The 19,981-nt window shown below is 36.7% G+C and overlaps 1 protein-coding gene across 6 annotated transcripts in view; it reads right to left on the minus strand.

Moving 5' to 3' along the window:
- The window catches only part of TOPAZ1 (testis and ovary specific PAZ domain containing 1), a 63,375-nt gene that overhangs the window by 33,560 nt on the left and 9,834 nt on the right, over window positions 1–19,981 (minus strand). For 4 of the 6 annotated variants that reach the window (XM_032235238.1, XM_032235236.1, XM_032235235.1 and 1 more), the window contains exons 4-13: window positions 17,668–17,750; window positions 16,935–17,002; window positions 15,840–15,958; window positions 15,220–15,305; window positions 10,808–10,924; window positions 8,361–8,424; window positions 6,725–6,876; window positions 6,167–6,259; window positions 5,094–5,200; window positions 3,144–3,210 (exon numbers count right to left, since the gene is read on the minus strand). In XM_032235238.1, the coding sequence (XP_032091129.1) occupies window positions 3,144–3,210; window positions 5,094–5,200; window positions 6,167–6,259; window positions 6,725–6,876; window positions 8,361–8,424; window positions 10,808–10,924; window positions 15,220–15,305; window positions 15,840–15,958; window positions 16,935–17,002; window positions 17,668–17,750 (956 nt within the window). Of the gene's footprint in view, window positions 1–3,143; window positions 3,211–5,093; window positions 5,201–6,166; window positions 6,260–6,724; window positions 6,877–8,360; window positions 8,425–10,807; window positions 10,925–15,219; window positions 15,306–15,839; window positions 15,959–16,934; window positions 17,003–17,667; window positions 17,751–19,981 lie in introns of those variants that run through there. The other 2 variants (XM_032235239.1, XR_004256849.1) reach the window with 2 other exon arrangements.

Here is a 19,981-nt window from a genome sequence, read left to right on the forward strand (position 1 = left end):
TGGAGCCGATTAAGTGGTTCCGCCCCAGGCACCTGATGGACCCTTTGGGATTTCAAACGGAGTTTGGGGATGTACCTGACTCCCTTGCCCGCAGCCCGACAGAGTCCTTAGTCGCTGCTTGGAATATAGCGGCGGCTGGGGCTCTTGACCGGATTGCACCTTTGCGGCCTCTCCGCGGCAGTGGATCCAGGAGGGCTCCTTGGTTCACTGAGGAACTCCGGGAGATGAAGCACCAAAAGAGATGCCTAGAGCGACGCTGGAGGGCTAGTAACTCCGAATATGACCGAGCACTGCTAAGAGCCTTTATTAGGACTTATCTCGTGGCGATACGGGCGGCAAAATGTTCGCATTTTTCCGCTCTTATTGCGTCCACAGAATCTCGCCCAGCAGCCCTGTTTAGGATTACTCACTCCCTTCTGAAGGGGAGGGATGCGGAGGAACCCTTCCAGGGAAGAACTGAGGAATTTGTTCAGTTTCTGTCGGACAAAGTCGCTCAGATTCGGACAGACTTGGACTCCACTTGGGCAGTTCCTGCCAAGATGCTGGGGGTGGGCCTTGATCGGATTTCTTGGAGCGAGTTCCAACCTGTTACTCCTGAGGAAGTGGACAAGGCCATGGGAGCGGTAAGTGCCTCCACCTGCCTACTGGACCCGTGTCCCTCCTGGCTGGTTTCCGCCAGCAAGGAGGTTACACGAGGCTGGTTCCAGAGAATTATTAACACCTCTTTACAGGAGGGATCTTTCCCGCAGCCCCTAAAGGATGCGGTGGTGAGAACCCTCCTTAAGAAACCTTCTCTGGATCCAGCTATTCTTAAAAACTATCGTCCAGTCTCCAACCTCCCCTTTGTTGAGAAGGTTGTTGAGAAGGTGGTGGCCTTTTAACTCCGAAGGTCCTTGGATGAAGCTGATTATCTTGATCCCCTCCAGTCGGGTTTCAGGCTTTACTCCACTGAAACTGCTTCCATCGCACTGACCGATGATCTCTGGCGGGCCAGGGATAGAGGACATTCCTCTATCCTGGTGCTTCTTGACCTCTCAGTGGCCTTCGATACCATCGGCCATGGTATCCTTCTGCAACTGGGGGAGGTGGGAGTGGGAGGCACCGTCCTACGGTGGTTATCCTCTTACTTCTCTGACAGGTTGCAGTCGGTGTTGGTTGGAGGACAGAGATCGACCCCTAGGCCCATCAAATATGGGGTGCCGCAGGGCTCGGTCCTGTCCCCTCTCCTATTTAACATCTATATGAAGCTGCTGGGCGAGATCATTTGTTGGCACGGGATTAAGCACCACCAATATGTGGATGATACTCAACTGTATCTGTCCGCCCCATGCCAACTCAGCGAAGCAGTGGAAGTGATGTGCCAGTGCCTGGAGGCTGTTAGGGTCTGGATGGGAGTAAACAAGCTGGCACTCAATCCAGACAAGACCGAGTGGCTATTGATGTTTCCTGCCAAGGACAGACTCTCCATCTATTAGCCTGGGGGGTGAAAGTTTGCACCCCTCAGAGAGGGCCCGCAACTTGGGTGTCCTCCTGGACCCGCAGCTGACATTAGAACACCATTTGTCGGCTGTGACCAGGGGGGCTTTTGCCCAGGTTTGCTTGGTGCACCAGTTGCGGCCCTATCTGGACCGGGAGGCACTTCAAATGGTCACTCATGTCCTCGTCACCTCAAGGCTCGATTACTGCAACGCACTCTACATGGGGCTGCCCTTGAAGAGTGTTCGGAGACTACAGTTGGTCCAGAATGCAACCCCGCGAGCGATATCGGGTGTACCTCGGTACACCCATGTTACACCTATCCTCTGCGAGCTGCACTGGCTCCCCATTGGTCTCCGGATGTGCTACAAAGTGCTGGTGATTACCTTTAAAGCCCTACATGGCATTGGACCTGGATATCTGAGAGACCGCCTCCTTCTACACACCTCCCAACGTCCGATAAGAACTCACAGGCTAGGCCTCCTCCGGGTGCCGTCTATCGGACAATGCCGGCTGGCGACCACTTGGGGGAGAGCCTTCTCTGTAGCTGCTCCGGCTCTGTGAAACAATCTACCAGCAGAGATCCGGACCCTTCGCACTCTCGTGGCCTTCCAAAAAGCCACCAAAACTTGGCTGTTTCGACAGGCCTGGGGTTGCTGATTTTTTAATTCAGGTCCAACCCCCAGTTAAGCCATATGCATGTTGTGTGTTTTTTAAACTGTGTATGTTTCTTTCCCCTATGTGTTATTTTATTTTATTTCATATTTGTAAGCTGCCCGGAGTCCTCCGGGATTGGGCGGCATATAAACTCATTAAATTGCTAATTGCGAATTGTCGTTGTTCAATAATAAAATTAATCCTCCAAAATACAACTTGCCTAATAATTGTGCACAGTGTACTACCCTCGTAGTCATATGATAAAAATTTAGATGCTTGACCAAATGAGCTGGGGCAAGTGCAGCTTTGCACTGCACTGCATCTACCCAGTATATGTGGCCTATTTTGGACCTCCCGGTCTCCGAGGCACTCCCCACAATGTTTAAGGTCACTTAACAATCTCAACAGGGATCATTACGTAAAACAGTAATATAGGTGTCACACTTAACAAATACAATGACTTATGACCAAAATACTGGGCTCAATTGTGGTCATAAGCCGAGGATTCCCTATAACATAAAATATAGGTACGGTTTAAGACAGGGATGTCCAAACTTTTTGCAAGGAGGACCAGATTAGGTGAGGTGAAAATGTGTGGGGCCGACCATTCAGCCTGACATTCTTTGAACCATTAACATTAAATGCAAATGAACTATTTTGTGAAAGACTAAACAAATAACTCTGGTGGGGAGAAGAGGCTGCGGGCTGCTCAAAATTTGAAAATGGGCCGCAATTGGACTTTGGACATGCCTTGTTTAAGAGAATAGTTCATGAAAATCAAAACTAGTGACTGTGTGATTAACTACACAGGTTTTTTTTTTTAAAAAAAATTGAAGTCTATTTTCCATATTTACTCTTTTCCCAATTTTTAAATTATTTCCTTTTCATTTTTACAATAAATAGCAAACTAATAAAAACTGAGAAACAAGAAGTTACCCTGTGAATCGTAATGTTTTACATAATAACTAATCATTAATACCAAAGTGCTAAAATAAATATATATAGGGTACCTTAAATGCTGCTATTGTTGAATCAAAATCACAAAAGATGGCCTTGTGAAAATCTCTTTCCTGAAATCTTTAAGAACAAGCTTTTATATAGTATGCCACAATTGAAAAATCTTTTTAAAAGTGTTTAGCATAAAAGGCAATAGGTCAAAGCCAAATCACTGCATAAGTGTAGCTTTTTCAAGCTAAAGATCTTATTTTATCTTTGGCGAGTATTCTAAGGAGCTACATTAAAAAATGTGGGCAGAATTCAACAAAAAAAAACCCAATTGTTGAAATTAATTCAGATTATAATTACATGATTTTATTTGTATTTTTAACAGTTTTTTTGTTCAACCCATTAACAGACAATTTTGCATCAATCTTTAGAGAACTATGGAGCTGCATCCAAATAGCCATTGTAGTTTAGGACGCTTGAACTGTTCATCTTTGTCAAACCATTAACTATTTCTCTATTTTATTAGGATTCAATAACATATACTTTGCAAAATATACTTTGATTACTCCTAACACATTTGAGCATAAGAAAGCAGACCACGAAAACTGTATCTTGTAGTACTGCATAAGACTTGAAGGTTGACTTTTTTACTCGAGTACTTTAAAGATGGGGGATGAAGATGAGGGATAGCTATGTTCTTTGAAATTATTTCAAAATCATCTCCTTATCACTGCTACCTATCAGCCAATGCCTTTAATTTTGTCTTGGCACCAGTATTTGTCCATTACTGGCATCTATATTAAGCTATCATTGGGAATTTTTAAATTTTGGGTTACAAAGTGTGAACAGACTTATTTATTTTTGTCTCATTAATAAAGCTGCATTGGTACTCTTTTCACCCTCCCCAGGCTCCTTTAAAACCTCTGGAGCCCGGAGAAGGCGAAAAATGGCTTTTAAAAAGACTGAACTCAGCTGGCCAGCGCGCACATGCACATTGGCCAGCTGACAGGGCAATGCCTCACGTGCCCTGACAAATGGCTCTGCGTGCCACCTGTGGCACGCATGCCATAGGTTCGCCATCCCTGGTTTAGAGGCATTGTTTAATCTGCTGCAATGTCTTTGGAACAGATTGACTTTGCCCTTGGGGTGCACTTGGTTCCTTCTTTGAAGTGCTCTAGGAATTTCATTAAATGGTACTGTTTCGTAGAACCTTTGATCTGTATAATCGCTACCAGGATTAGTGCCAGTGGTATTTTTAAAATTTAAACTACTTGTTTATTGCTTATCTGTGAAATAATCAGGGTCATTTTGGAGTCCAGCAGCACAGAAAACTCATGAATGAATATTCAAGGCATTATCAAATACAGCTAGTCCTCAATTTACAACAGTTTATTTAGTGACCATTCAAAGTTACAATAGCAGTGAAAAAGTGCTAATTTTCACATTTATCACCATTGCAGCATCCCATGGTCACATAATCAAAATTCAGATGCTTGGCAATTAACACAGTTGCAATGTCCCAAAGTCATATGATCACCTTTTGCGACTTTCTGATAAGTAAAGACAATGGGGAAGCCAGATTCACTTAACCACATTACTAATTTAACAACTGCAGTGATTTACTTAACAACTGTGGCAGGTCGTAAAATGTGGCAAAATTAACAAATGTCTTGCTTAGTGAGTTTTTGGAATTAATTGTAGTTGAAAGTCAAAAACTAACTTTGGATTCAACTTCTAGTATCATATTACAAAGATTATGAATATAAAACTGTATACAGCAATTTGGTAGTTAAAGATCTTTCATTTACAAGTATTTATTTTGCTACTGCATTCCCTTATATGTCTTTTGAGCAGTTCAGTACATAAATTGAGGAATAGGTATGAAGTTAAAAAATGTAAGATAATAATTCATTACTTATGAACTGGTATAGATTGATATTTTATAGTTTTATGGGCATTGATACTTCAAAATGTTATCCACTTGAAGCTTTAAAAGAATATTAAAAAGTACATACCTGGACCTAACCATAGTAATTTCCTGACTGGAATCATGTAACTGGTTTAGTAAGCTGTTGATATGTCTAATATGTTCTTGTTCAAGAACCATTCCAGTATCAATAAGCTATAGTAACAAAAATTTCTACAATTAGATTTCCACAATTAAGTGCTTGCAAAATTCTTTACAAAAATAATAAGGAAATAATAATAATAATATATGTCAAAGGCTCCTTGTACGCAATGTGTTTATGATTAGGGATATCAAGCTAACTGTTGATGACAACATTTTCATAGTTCCAAATACTGCTAAATTAGCAGCTCAGATACTGCTAAATTAATCAGGGGCTGCTCAATGGCCGCAATATAATACTATGTTGATAAGATGGTGAAAGTGTAGGTTTTTTTTTTTAAAGTCGTATCAGCCAATAGATTCAAAGCACATTTTTATATCCAACAAACAAACAATAATATCATTTAATGACATACACTTTTAGATTTTCATTATATGTACATATAAAAGTGTTAAATAGTAGTAGCAATTGCTTTCTTTCTAATATTATATAGTCTCAATATCTACCAAAGTGTAGTTAGTGGTAAATGCCAAAGCTTTAGGGGAACAACTCTTATTCAAATAATTGCTGCCAAATCTTCCATGCATTTATCATTTTAGTAAAATCAAAAAATGTTATTATTTATTATTCACTCAAATTTATTAGTTACCCAACTCCAATGGATTCTACAATATTTCTATTGTATTTCCAAAAAATTGCTCCTTTCTCATATTTTTGAGCTATAATCAACATAGTACTTTTCAAACATGGTCATTTTATTTAACCTCCTCCAACTTTTGGAATTTATTTTATAAGGGTTGCATTTTAGTTGAAAATGCCAATAAACCATTTTAAAAATAGGTATTAATCTAAAAATGTAACTCTGTTCTTGTTCTTTGGTATGAGTTACCATAAAAATAAGAAACTGTTATTTGTGAGATTATTTCCAATGTACCATGTTTTCAGAGACTGTAGAAATATGAAAATAGAGTCTCTAGAAACAAAGTTTCTAAAATGAAATTAAATAAACCAAACCATACCTTATAAAAGATGTCAGATAATTCAGGTACTGCCTCTTTGACTTTCATCAAAGTCACTTGTTCAAATATTTTGAGTAGAATATCTATATTTGGCTAAGCAAAAAGAAACCCAAACCTTAATATTTAAAATATGAAATTTACAAAAAGATAAGCAAATATAAAATACAATCCATTTAAAGATTCTCATTTCCACAACTTCAAGATTTTAGATATGCCTGATGTAATATTACCACTTGTGAAATGGTTGAATTCAAGTTCTGTGCAATTATCACAAACAGAATTTAAATATCAGACAATAGGATCCTGTAGAAAACTAACTGTATCTATCATCTCTAAATTGTTTTCAGATAATTTTTGGCATGATATCATAAGAAATTCATTGGACAACCATGGGAATTCTAAATTAAGACAACAGCTAAACAGCAATCCAAAATCCAAACAGTATGTAAATATAAAGATATTAAATAAACTAAAAATACTCCACTTATCTGAGAGTAGGTTCAGTTAAATTCATTGAAATTTATAGAAGGTTATTAAACATGTTGAAGGATCACTTACTAATATTTTAATCCTGATGCCAGTGCGCACTACATGAAAAAGTTCTTTCAGCAAGCAGAACTGAAGCAAAGATGTTAGGAGATCATGAAACATTTGCAAATCCAAGTGATATACGGGAATACTTTTTTTGCAGTAATCTGAGAATATATGTACTAAAGAAAACAGGAAATTTAAAGGTGAACACAAGCAGTATTTTAGTAATTTATTACTAAAATGATTTAGAGATAATTCTCAATTTTGTTCATTTATAATAACCTCAGAAAGGATGCTTTATGACCTATAATCAGATTGATTATCATTGCAAATCATTGCACCATCCCAGAAATAAAGTGATCTAAATTTGATCGCATGACAATTGTCTCACATTTACAACTGGTTGCAGCATCCTAAGGTCACCTGATCAACTTTGTGGCCTTTTCTCCCAATTTCCATTGGGAAACTGGATTTGCTTATTAAACACAGTCACTCACTTTACAACAATCATTAATATGGTCACAAAACTGAATCTAATAACGTGGTAACTTGTGACTGCAATGACTTAGGATGGAAATTCTGGTCCCTAGTGTGATTATAAATCAAGATTACCTGTATTGATTTTGAAAAAGTAAAATGCATGAAAAGGATACAATGGAAATTCAGTTTTAAAAAGGGATGTAGAAAGGATTTGTCTAGAGTATCATTTTTTCATACAATGTTTATAATCTTTTCTTCTTATATATCAGTATTATTCCATGAAATATTAATTAACAATGAATTATTTTTCACAATTTATATTTTTTATTTATATAAATTTTATAATCCAAAATGCTTTATGTTATGCATATAAAATATTCACTTTCTTAATTAAAACAGCTAAAACTTGAGTATTTCAAATTCCTGGCTATTTTAATATTCACTGTTTTGTCTCTTCATACGTACGAAATGGGATGAAAGAATAGTTAATAAACTATAAGCTTTAGAATTAAATGTCTAGTGTTTTAAAAATACAGTGACTTTGCCTATAGAACTTTATCTTGAAGAATGATTTTTGACTTTTTCTTTTAACTATGAACAGTCATTAAATGCATATGTATTCTCTAGAAATATTTGTTTTCAGGATTAAAATATCTATGTATTATTTTAAATATTCATGGTTGATAAAGTTTTCAATACCAGGAACTCATGCCATAACACATTTCATTTCAGCTGGAATTTTAATTCTGATGTAAAAGGATTGTCTTTGGATAACTGCTTGAAGATTTTTATATGTTTGGAATCTACATTCCTATCTGACTACCAATACTGATGACTAGGAATTTGGCAACCTATTAATTCCTAATTTCCTATTATTTGTGAACTATTATATTGTGCTAGAATAAAATTTTAAAACTATACACTGGTTTCAGCTTTATGGTTTCAGCTTTATGGATCTGAAATCCATAGCGCTCTAAACTAGATCAAATCTGACTGATTTATGTGGCACTTTTTTTTAGCTTAACTAGATCAAATTATTGTAGTCAACTTTCTACTCAGTGTTAATTATAGTAAAATATCAGGTAATTCTTGAGCTATTAATATGTATTCTATTCTTAAAATCAACAGATGTCAATCTCAAGCTCAGCTTATTGAGTATGTAGCAATGTTGAATTTTTATTACCTGCCCGTTGCAGCAAAGCTACGCCACCAATACTTATATATTTCTTAATTATTTCACTGCAAAGCTAGTAAGTAAAGTAAAATCACAAAGTTAATATTCTTTGCTAAACAAGAAAAGGTAAAAAAAACACCAGTGTAAATTTATGTATTTACTAAATAGTACCAAAACTATTTTTCAGCTAGTCAAAAGAAAACGCAAAAGAAAACACATAGTTTTCTTCTATTATTATACATTTATTGTAAACAAATTATTTTTAGAGGCTACAATTCAAAGCATATTTATATGGATATGGTCTAGTGATATTTATAATATAGGACATTGTTCCCTATAAATGTAATACAAACAGGGAAAATTCTCAAATAGGTGGATCAATTCCTGTATAGTAAAACAAAACAAAAGCAAATTTGGAAAAGTGCTATTATGTACTGATAATGTATAAATTATCTATGGTTAAGTATTCAGAAATTCTATTCCCAAACTTTGTCTGCAAAGAATTATTACGTATCCTACATCATTCTTATTTCCACCATTCCTCCTTTTCTAAAGTTCTATGGCATGTACAGAAAAGTCAAGAAACAGAGGGGCATTGCTTTTTTCAAAAGCAATACTTTAGTGCTGATACCTATTATAAAATCTCAATGAGAAGAGAAAGGACTATCACCCCTCTTTTCTCTATCAAATTTTCTGCAGACAAAGGATCCTCTTTTTCTCTTCAATATTCCATGAAGATGATTTATCTTTAACAAGATATATCTTGCACAATTCAAAAAAGAAATAATAAGGCAGACTAGTCACCATGGGAATGAAAAGAATTTGGGAAATAAATTTTCTTTTTCTTTTAAAAAGAATGGATTGTCTCACATAAAAGCAGAAAACATCATTGATATCTGCAAGTATGTCAATTGAGCAATTCACATTTTTTGATATTGGAAACAAAAGTGTTTTCTGTTTCCTTTTTGAATTGGTTTTGGCAAGAAGCACTATAATTGCCACTGTCATTTTTGGCAAAATCCCAAAATGATATACAGAATAATTGTTTATTTCCAAGAATAAGAAAAAGAAACATTAGCTTATCTTCCTAATGATAATTACAGTTGAGAAAATTCCAGAATCTGACTCCTCTTCTTTCAAACATAGAATTATACTGACTATACCAAAGTCTGATTACAGTTTATTTATTTAAATATGTGAATATTGGCATAACCCCCCCCCCCCCGCAAAATTCAGGAAATAGTTGTTTTCTGTACAAGAGATTCTGCCCAAAATTAGGAAAAATATGATAACAATATATTATAAGTAAAATAGTTAATATGCAAAACAAATCAGTATAGGTTTGGAAAGACCTCTTTCCCTTAGCAATGATGCAAAGTGCAGGAAGAGTTTAGCAGTAGCGAGCAAAAATGTAGCGACAGGAAATTTTTAAAAAATCCAATCTAGTTACACCAATGCCAATCATACCTCTCCATAATTGGAAATCATTCTTGCTTCCACCCTTTTTACACTGATTCATATATTGCCTTACCTACATTTAATGTATACAATCTCTTGCCTGAGAACTTAATATACTACCTCTTTGTAGGCACACGAACCATCACAAGCTGCTCTTCTGGTTTCCGGCGCACCCCTGTGTGCCAGCCAGCTGTTCTTTCCGGGCACTAGAGCGCCGGAAAACAACATGAAAAGAGCCTGAAAAACTGCCAAAAAACAAGCTGTTTTCCGGGCCAATTTTTGGCTGTTTTCAGGCCCGAAAATGGCCCAAAAAAGGCCCAGAAAGGAGCCTGAAAATGGTCAAAAAAACAAGAATGCGCATTTGTCAGCTGGTCTTTGGGTTTCTGGTGTTCTGGCACACACGTCCATGCACAAGCATGCACATGCATTTTGTTTGGGCACTTGGTGCCGAAAAAGTTCGCCATCATATTAAGATACATATTTACTTTCTCTTATTTTTTCCATTTTTTGTTTATAATAATTCATTTCATTTACCATGTTATAAACACAATTATCTTGCACTTTGATTTAGTGCATTTCAGATGCAAATTCTCCATAGAGTCGAACAATCTACATCCAGCTCACCTAAATAGGTACACATTTCTATGTATTTTATGTATTCAACACCATCTAACTGCTTGCAGACATTTCTCATACAGCTAATTATAAATATGTTAAATCAAAGCAACTATATTTGGTTATTTTTATTATAATGTTTTACTTTTATTGTTATGTTACACTTACTGCATGCAGCAAATATCGAACTTTATAATATTTTACTGAAATCTATTCATTTTTATCATACACTTTCTCCAAATCAACAAATATCTAATGAACTTAAAGATTTAATAGTCATATCAATGATTTATTAAAAGGTAAACATTTATGATGATTTTGATGACTGTATTTATGGTTGAAAATAAGCAAAGTATTTTATACTGAAATGGAACATGCTTTACCTTATCATCTGTTGATTCAAGAACATGCGAAAACCAGCATTTTGGATTCTCACAGCTATTCAATGAATTGAAATAGTATCTGCAGTATCCACGAGGTAAAGTCAATCCTAAATAAGTCTACAAAATTATTTAAAGAAAGATAAAGCATTTTTGTTTTCAGATTCATTTAAAACCAAAATGGAGGAAGGAGAAAGATTTCTCTGGTATATACTTTTTGGAACCAAAGCTTGTAAGTAACAAAAAAAAAATGTTAAACTTACTGTGGTACTTTTCTTTTCTATAATGGAAGCAATGTAGTAAAATGAATTGGGGAAAAAAGAAATGAAATCTACTTTCTGATTCAGGAATTTATCAATAATAAAATTTATTTCAAGAAGACATCAAGACAGTATACAAAATTATTATATCAAGGCCATCTGCCACAGGAGTTGGAGGGACTCTACAATACGCAAAATTGCTTTGTTAGGGAATGTGACTGACTGATGACACACTTTGGGGGGATGGAGAAACAGGGTCAGAGCTAGGACATGAACTAAGTAAGATCAGAGTAGGCTTTATTTCCAACTTAATGCTCTTAATAAACAACTGGATTTCTTTTAAAACTTGGCTTGTGGCTCATGATTTAATTAGGGCATCAGTCAGAACCCTGACAGACAGCTTTACTTGGAATAGCTTATATTTTGCAATAATACCTATAACACCATCAAACACCCATATCTATCTATCCCAAGTCCTTGAGAAGGATCTGACAGGCAGACAAAAATTCCAAATCCAATCTGAACATCTAGCTGACTGTACAATGAATCATAGTAATAACAACTACTACCTATACCTAGGTACCGTGTTTTCTTAAAAATAAGACCCAGTCTTATATTTTTGGGGCTCCAAAAGACTCATTAGGAATTAATATCCAGGAAACACGGTATTGGAGATTGTGAAGGACTGGGCCTGCCTGGCAGGGTGCTCTACCCCAGCACACACACAGACGGTGATGAGCACGCTGGCCCCTCAGCTGGTGCACTCTGGGGCTGCAGTCTGCGCAGCACAGGTAAGTCAGAGTGCTGTGACTGCCTGGCTTGCCCGCCAAGCAGAGCTGGGCACCAGGTGTCAGGCCTGCAGCCATGTTCCTTTTGGATCTTTAGTCTGCCACACTTTTATGCTGTTTTGATAGTGAAGAATTGGGAGGGGGAATAGTATGGAGTAGAATGTTATGTAGCCAAAATAAAATTCCTTTCTAGATTGCCAAGGCCATCCTTTGTCTTGGTATCTCTGCTCCTGACCAGAACTGGATAGTGGAACTGCCAGTATAGCAGTGGAAGATTGGATCATGTGATGGACTTGTGGGTGTGGGGGCAAGATCATGAACTTTCAACTAGGTGAGGAAAACTGAGAAGCTTCAGATTCGGGTTTTCCCAGATGTACCAGCATGGCTCTCTTAATAAATTGGAACTTTGAGCAGTACTTTGCCTTGGACTCTGATTTAATTTTGGATGCTATCTGGAACGCTGATATCAGTAAGGTTTGTGCAAGAGAAGTATGATGAAGCAGATAGCCTTGCCCTGGTGGCTGGGAACAATGGGGGTTTTTGTCCCCCACCTCAGAAGCAAGGGAAAGTGAGAGTGATCGCTCAAGGGCTGCCTCTTTGCCAGCTGATTCCTAGGCTTGCTCATGGGGACCCGCCATGGAAGGGTCTTCTTTCTTGCAGATTTGTCCCAACCCTCCTTCCTTAGAAGGTGATAGAGGGCTAATCTGGGCTAAAGCAGAAGAGAAAGAGTGGGGGAAGAAACCATGTAGCTAAAGACGAGGGGTTCGCCTGCTTCTATATGAGACCTCTCAGAAGACATGGTGTACAAATGTAAAAACTGCTCCTTTCAAATCAGCAGCAGCACCTAGGATCCTTCAGCGAACCCACTTCATTCTCTCCCCAGGAATGTCATGTGTCCCCTTGATGGCCCTTCCCTTTCACAGTTCCCAGGGAGGGAGAGGGAGCGAGAGAGAAGCGGGGAATGGGAAAGAGTTCCCACATTCACAGTGCTTTTTTTGATTCAGGTTCTGTGCTGACTTGGAAGGAGAGGCTTTTACATTTTCACGCTCTGTTTCCTGAGAGGTCTTGTAGACAGGCAGGTGAGCCACTTGTCCTTAGCTGTATAGCTTCTCTCTCTGCTCTTTCTCCTCTCTTCAGCCCAGCCTAGCCCTACATTCAGTAGCTAAGTATGAGGGTTTGCCTGTCTCTTCACAAGACCTCTCGGGAGCCACAACATGCAAATAAAAACAAAGTGCCACAAATCCGGGCACCATTCTCATTTGTTCCCTCTCCCTCTCTCCATGGAAACTGTGAAGGGGAGGGGAAAGGCTATCAAGAGGACCCTGACAAGACACTCCCAGGGAAAGGACGAAGCAAGCCCGCTGCCAGAACCCAGGGGACTGCTGCTGACTTGAAGTAGCGGCTTTTACATTTGTACACCATGTCTCCTGAGAGGTCTCGTGAAGAGCTGTGCAGCTTCTCTCCCCACTTTCTCCTCTGTTTCAGCCCAGCCTAGTCCTCTATCTCCCTCCAAAGAGAGAGCCCAGGTGTAAAAGGGGAAATTCACTTTGGGACAAATCTGCAAGGAACAGATTTCCTTCCACACTGTGTTCCCACGAGCAAGCCTCTGGAGTAGCCCGCGAAGAGGCAGCCCTCAAGTGACTGTTCTCCTTTTCCCTCCTCCTTGCTTCTGAGGGATGAAAAGTTCCCACTTGCCAGGGCGAGGTTACCTGCCTGTCCATTCTTTTGTAGCACATGCCCCCTGGGAAAAGCTTTTGGAAAAGTGTGGGAACCCTTCAGGTAACGTTGGGCTCATTTGTTTTGGGAAGCAATAGCTGTTCCATTGTCTCAAGATGGGGGAGGGGGCACACAAAAAGCAATAAATCAGAGTCCCTTTAAGATTCCATGAATGGTTGGAGCGGCTCGACTGTGGTTCGCTGGGTGCATGTGCGGTAATGCTGAGAGCTAAGTGTCAGCCTCGGGGAGAATTTACAGTAGGGTACCCTTAAATGAGCCTTGGATCTGTGGAGGTGGAAATGCACTTGGACAGAAGATCATTTGTAAGTTGGACAAAAGATCTCTTAATGGCCATATGGATCGGGTGGATCCCCGCAGAAGAAAATGAAGAGCCGCTTTGCTTATTGGCGAAGGGTGGCTTCTGTCTTGTCTGGATCCGGGGGGGGGGGAGGGAAATTGTTCCTTCTGGATGATAGCCTTTGGAAAAGGAGGTCAGGTTTAAAAGGGGGAAAACAGCATTTAGGGTAAGTACCTCCAAGCGGCATGGGGGTGGGGGGAGGCACACAATCCAGCCCACCATCTGTCTTTGCTTGTGGAGTGTGCAGCAGAGCCAGAGGACGAAGTTGGATGGCTGGGGCCATGTGTGCGTTGGCCGCAGTGTGGTGCCACCCTCACCCCAGCACCTGCCTTGCCACGTCTAGCGGTGGCAGCATCAACAGAGGCAAAGCACCAGGGTGGAAGAGACCTACTATTCAGCCTATCGGATGTGCCACGCGACTGCTTGTCCCATCATAGACATGGGCAAGCAAAGACGGACAGATGGGTGAGTGGCTGTGTGGTACGTCCGGCAGGCTGGATCACGTGCCTCCTCCATCCCTGTACCCCTGCTTCCATCTGCTGTTGGTGCTGCTGTCAAGTGTTGGGGCAGAGGTGGCATCACACCACTGCCCTTGCTCCCCGCCATCCAACTTCGTCCTCCAGCTCCGCCATACACTCCACAAGCAAAGTGGATGGATCACATGCCTCTCCCCACTCCTCTGGCTCTGCATGATACTTGGAGGGATTTATCTGTGCTGTGTGGGCTACGTAGCCCCAGTGTGCACTGACCAAGGGACCGGTGGGCTGCAGTTGCTTCCAGACATGGTCAGCCTCTGTGCACACTCTTGCTTCCTCCTGGACTGGCTACTGGCTACACCCCCTGCTGGAGGAGTTTTTGGTTTTATTGTGGAGGTAGAGCTTATATTGTGAGCAGCATGAAAAATCATGATGTGCTTATTTTCTGGGTAGATCTTATTTTCAAGGTAATTTATATAAAACATAGTAATTTATTATATGCTATTTTTTCCAGTAAGTTCAAGGACACTGGAAAGGTCTTAAATCACTTTGTGATCCTACTCTTCTTTCTTTCCAAGTATCTTTATGAGAAAAAAATCCTCTTCTTGGCCATTAAAGAAATCATATCTTTTACATTTGGAGTGGCAATCACTGTGAGATCTTTCTAGACAAACTTTTCAGAAGTTGTGGTAATAAGTTATTGCATGAATATAAATTATTTATGTTTTAGAGATATTGACAAACTGAATATATTTAAACTGATAAAACACAACTTAATTTAAGCTTACTTATAAACACATGTTGTTCTGAAACTTACCCCTGGATGTTTTTTTTCTTTCCAGGTTTTATAACTATTAGTAGATGATGAGGGCAAAGGAGGACATTTCCTTGGGAATCTGAAATCTAATGTTGAAGTTAAGGATACTGCTTATATAAAAATATATTAAATAATACTTAAATTACTTTCTTTAAATATATCTCTCTGAAATTCTCATTTTTATATTTATGACACTAACTCTTTTCAAGCATTTTGATAGAAAACAAAGAATAAAACCAACAATTAAAAATGCATATTATTATTTATTATTTTATATTAAATAAGTTCTGTTTGTTTTAAGCTGACACCATTTTTTCTCTAGATGAGAATACTGTGTGCAGTTATTTATATTTACTTCTATTATACAGGCATTTTGACAGGCATTATAGTATACCCCAAATCTATGTTATAATGGCTACAACTATTTTTCTGTCCTCTGCAAATAGTCCTATAAAATTCTAAAGCATAATTCATATCAAATAATTACCTTACTAGTTTCCTTATAGAACAATTTAAAAATGTTCAAATAACACGTTGAACTAGAAAAGGATCTGTATGTGTAGACGGAAAAGTAATGCAACAGGAAAATAATATAATACTTAAACATTATCAATTTATACCATTACTCCTTGATTTTAGTGTTGGGTCTTGCTGTTGAGGAACAATAGCTTTCGCAGTAGGAAATGACAATTCCAATTGATGATCACAGCTCAAAGGTTCAATTGTTAGGGTATTCTCACTATATTTCAGATGGGAAAATAGATATTCACAACTATTAATGTAGAAAATAAAATACTACATTATTAAATTTGCACTATTATTATCATCTGTAAATCTGTATCCCCTTCCTTTCAAAAAAGCAAAAATGTTCCTCTTAAAGGATATACATTCCTTGATTCATTGTAAAGTAGCAAATGGACTTTCGTTTTGTATTTTAAAAACTTTTTTAATGTCATATACCCAGAGCAAAAGGAAGTTTGGCAATTTATAAATTGCATCAATCATTCAATCTTACAACCTTCTTTATTGTTATGTTTCCAGGATGGTTTATTAGCTAGTTGTGTATCTTAATTTCTCAAACAACATCTGTGATAATTCCTATTATTAAGTAGCTGAAAATGATGTGACAAGTGCAATCAAAGTAAAGTGATAGCTATACAGTTGTCCATTGTCTGGTTTTTCCATATTTAGTAATTGCAATGCTTTGTACATTGAGTTTGCCTCCGAAATTAATTTAATTCCAAATGATTCAAATAACAGCTATGTCGATAACATTAAAAATGATCAACTGGAACATATTAATATAATTTATAACCCATTTCGAAGGCGTATTAGCTACAATGACATCAATAAATTAAAGGAAATCCAAAATATCTGCATCCAAGTTTCTAAATAAAAGATTTTCACATCTGAAAATTAACAGATTTTATGATAGAGTTTCAGAAGTCTTTTTTTCTGGCTGTCCTCTCAATCCATGACAGTAAAGAACATAAGAGGCTAAACTGCTTTTATTGGTGGCTCTCAATCTGGGAATGTACTTCTCAAACAGATATTTAAAGAGTTTCTGAGCAATTAGTTAATATTTGGAAACTAATTTGAATCTAATCTAATCTAATGTGAATCTTAAAACTAAAGGAAAATAAATCTGAGAAAGTTGGTTTTTTTTTTCATTCACATAATTAAGACTGATTTGAATATTACATATGAATACATACATTTTTGCAAAGTCTTGAACATTTGTTTTCTGTTCTTGCATAGCAAGCAATTTCTTTGAAAATTCATACTGTAAAATGAACATCAAAATAAAGTTATATAAAATTTATAAATTATTTTTGTTTTGTTTTAAAAGCAATTCATAATCTTAAAAAAAACCAGAGTAAGAATTCTTTTTGATTATAATCTTGTACTATAATTTTATAGTGGACATTTTTATAAAGCAATATATATATCCCTGGTAGCTCTCTAAAGGTAATTCAAAAACTTCATTATGCAGCTCATCTTATTAACAAAGCTATGTTACAATAAAAAGTATATATGTTATTCTCATTCCTTTGCTATACTTCTTATGTCAAAATAAATTTATTTAATAGCACCAACAGATTCCACACAGAAGATCAGAAACAATCTTTGGGAAAATATTTATATTTAGCAATCTAATCTTTAGTATCTAACAGTGAAACCTATACATGTCAACTCCAAGTAAACCCAATTTCTTTTAGATAATTTTCTTCCAAGTTAGTATGCCAGCCTTTACATTTTAAATCTTTGTACATTCAGCTGGAATTAGTACTATTGATCTCAGTGGGATCTATATTTGAAAAAAATATATACATACATACTTAAGTAAAAAAGTGCAACCTATTACTTGTAAAAGATAAACTTTCTCCAATGCAGCATTCATTACATATTGAATTATTATTATGCAACGAAATCAATGTACTTCTATACCTTTTCATCTGTATCAAAAACCTTGGTAAGTTTATTCAGTTCTGACAGCTGTCCATCTTCAGGGGATGATTCTGATATTCCTCCTATAGAATTTATTCCATTTAGAGCCTCTGACTTAATTTCATCAATTGGGAAAAAGAATATCATGTGTAATTCTAAACTACAGCAATATTAGAAACGGAATGCTTAACTGAAAAATGGGATATTTTCCAATATTCCTAAAGTAGTAACTCTACATTTAAAATGACACTACTATGTTGAAAAGAAACTTGTGGTACCAGATAATGTGACATTATTAATTATTTGATAAATCGTGGCCATTTATACCATTCAAAACATGAAGCTGTAATTATCATGACAATCTACCACTATGGAACTCATTTGATATCAAGCCCTAAATGCTCCAATAGAGATTAATAATATGTCAAAATTCTTAAAATAAAGATTAATACATTTTAAAAATCGAGGCTAATTAATTTGTAAATTTCACATGCACGCATACAGTATACACATATTAAAGAAGGGAAAATAATTGGCTAAACAATAACATTAACTAGAATGCAATTTAAAGTTCTTATGAATTGCTATGATTTATTGCTTCAAAAAATTCAGACAATTCAGATATGGTAAATTCTCAAGAATTAAAATAAACTATAGAATTTTTAATTCTCTAAAAACAAAGTATATAGTAATCTCATATTTTAATTAAGATGTATAGAATCATTCATTAATTATATCTGGTTATGTCTTCTGATCATAAGACTTACATATCCTGGTTCACAGGTTGAAAAATCTAATTCTAACATAGTAGCTAGCAACAAATCCAATAGGAGGAGTATGCTACTAATCTACGTGCTTCTTTTCCTTTTAGATTTAGAACACAGTGCAATACTTTATATAAATACAAAGCAAACTACAGGCAAGGGGAGAATTAAGGCATTATATATAAAATGTATGTTTGGCTTCCATGTTAATTGGACCATAACTGTTTATACAAAAAGAGTTAACAATGTTTCTCTAAAACAAGGGTTTCTTAACTTTTTCAAACTGTTGGAACCTTAGTTTTTTTTTTAAAAAAATCAGAACTACTGATCAAAAGGCAAAGCTCTAATGATAGAAAATTGGCTAAATGCATGTAACTTTATTTTTGCTTTTAGTCTGTATAAACCACATAAAATTTCTGTAGAACCCTAATTTAGGTGGCAAAAACTATTTCCTACAATATATTTTTTCTGTTAATTATTAATTAAATTAATGGCTTGAAAGATAATAAATATTGGATGCAATTGATTATCGATTGACTTGCAATAACAACTTTAAATCTGAACCTGTTTTAAAAATAAAACTCAAATCTGGAACATACCAAAAGAACAATATAACTGAATATGGTTAACTACCTCCCATATGCTAATTATTGTTAGTTCTCAATTGACATTGGCTTCTGGACAAGATATGAGATTTCTTACAGTTCTTATTTAAATTAAGGACTTCTTGAAGTAACATGCATTAGAGGACTAAAGTGAATAGTGTGATGGAAAAGCATAAAAGAAGAAACTGATATTATAATAAAACAATTTAGGCAGGGATTCTATAAGGAATCTGAACAGGCAAGGTAAAAACAGCTCTGGTAGGCAGGATCTGAGAGATCTCATTATTCTATTACCCCTAACTCCTGTCAAATTTTATATGCTTTAAACTTATTATACATTTCAGAATGTTTTGGAAAAAGAAAATGTAACCATAACTAGGGATTAAAATAACATATTTGCAAACAGAAAAGCAGGAGTACTAAATTTTAGATATCTGAAGAACTCATAATTTCAAAGTAATCCTAAGTGCAGTCATAAGTAATCACATGACTGAACCCGATTTTACAACTATTTTTACCATGGTCAAATAGCAAATCACCAATCTTTTCGTGAATCACATGGTTGGTTGTTAAGCAAATCCAACTTCTCCGAAGGATCTTTTTGGTGAAAAGCTGAAACAGGTTTGCAAATCATCATCATGATTGCAAGCTGCTGCAATGAGATGTAAATGTGAGCCAGTTGCCAAGTGCCCAAATTATAATCGCACATCTGTGAGAGAGGTATGACCGTCATAAGTGCAAGTACAGGATGTGACTGGTATCTGAAAAAAGTCCATTTGGTAATATGCAATCCTTAATTAAAAGATTTTTTCAAAAGTCTGGTGAACTGATAATAGTTGTAGAAAATATTCAGATGTCTGTAGCTCTTGATAAATTAGGTCGCGGAAAGGAATGTGATTTGAAAGCAGCTATTGGAAAGAAATATGGACTGTACAGACTTAGAAC

This window comes from Thamnophis elegans, chromosome Z, assembly GCF_009769535.1.
Source record: "Thamnophis elegans isolate rThaEle1 chromosome Z, rThaEle1.pri, whole genome shotgun sequence".
NCBI lineage: Eukaryota > Metazoa > Chordata > Lepidosauria > Squamata > Colubridae > Thamnophis > Thamnophis elegans.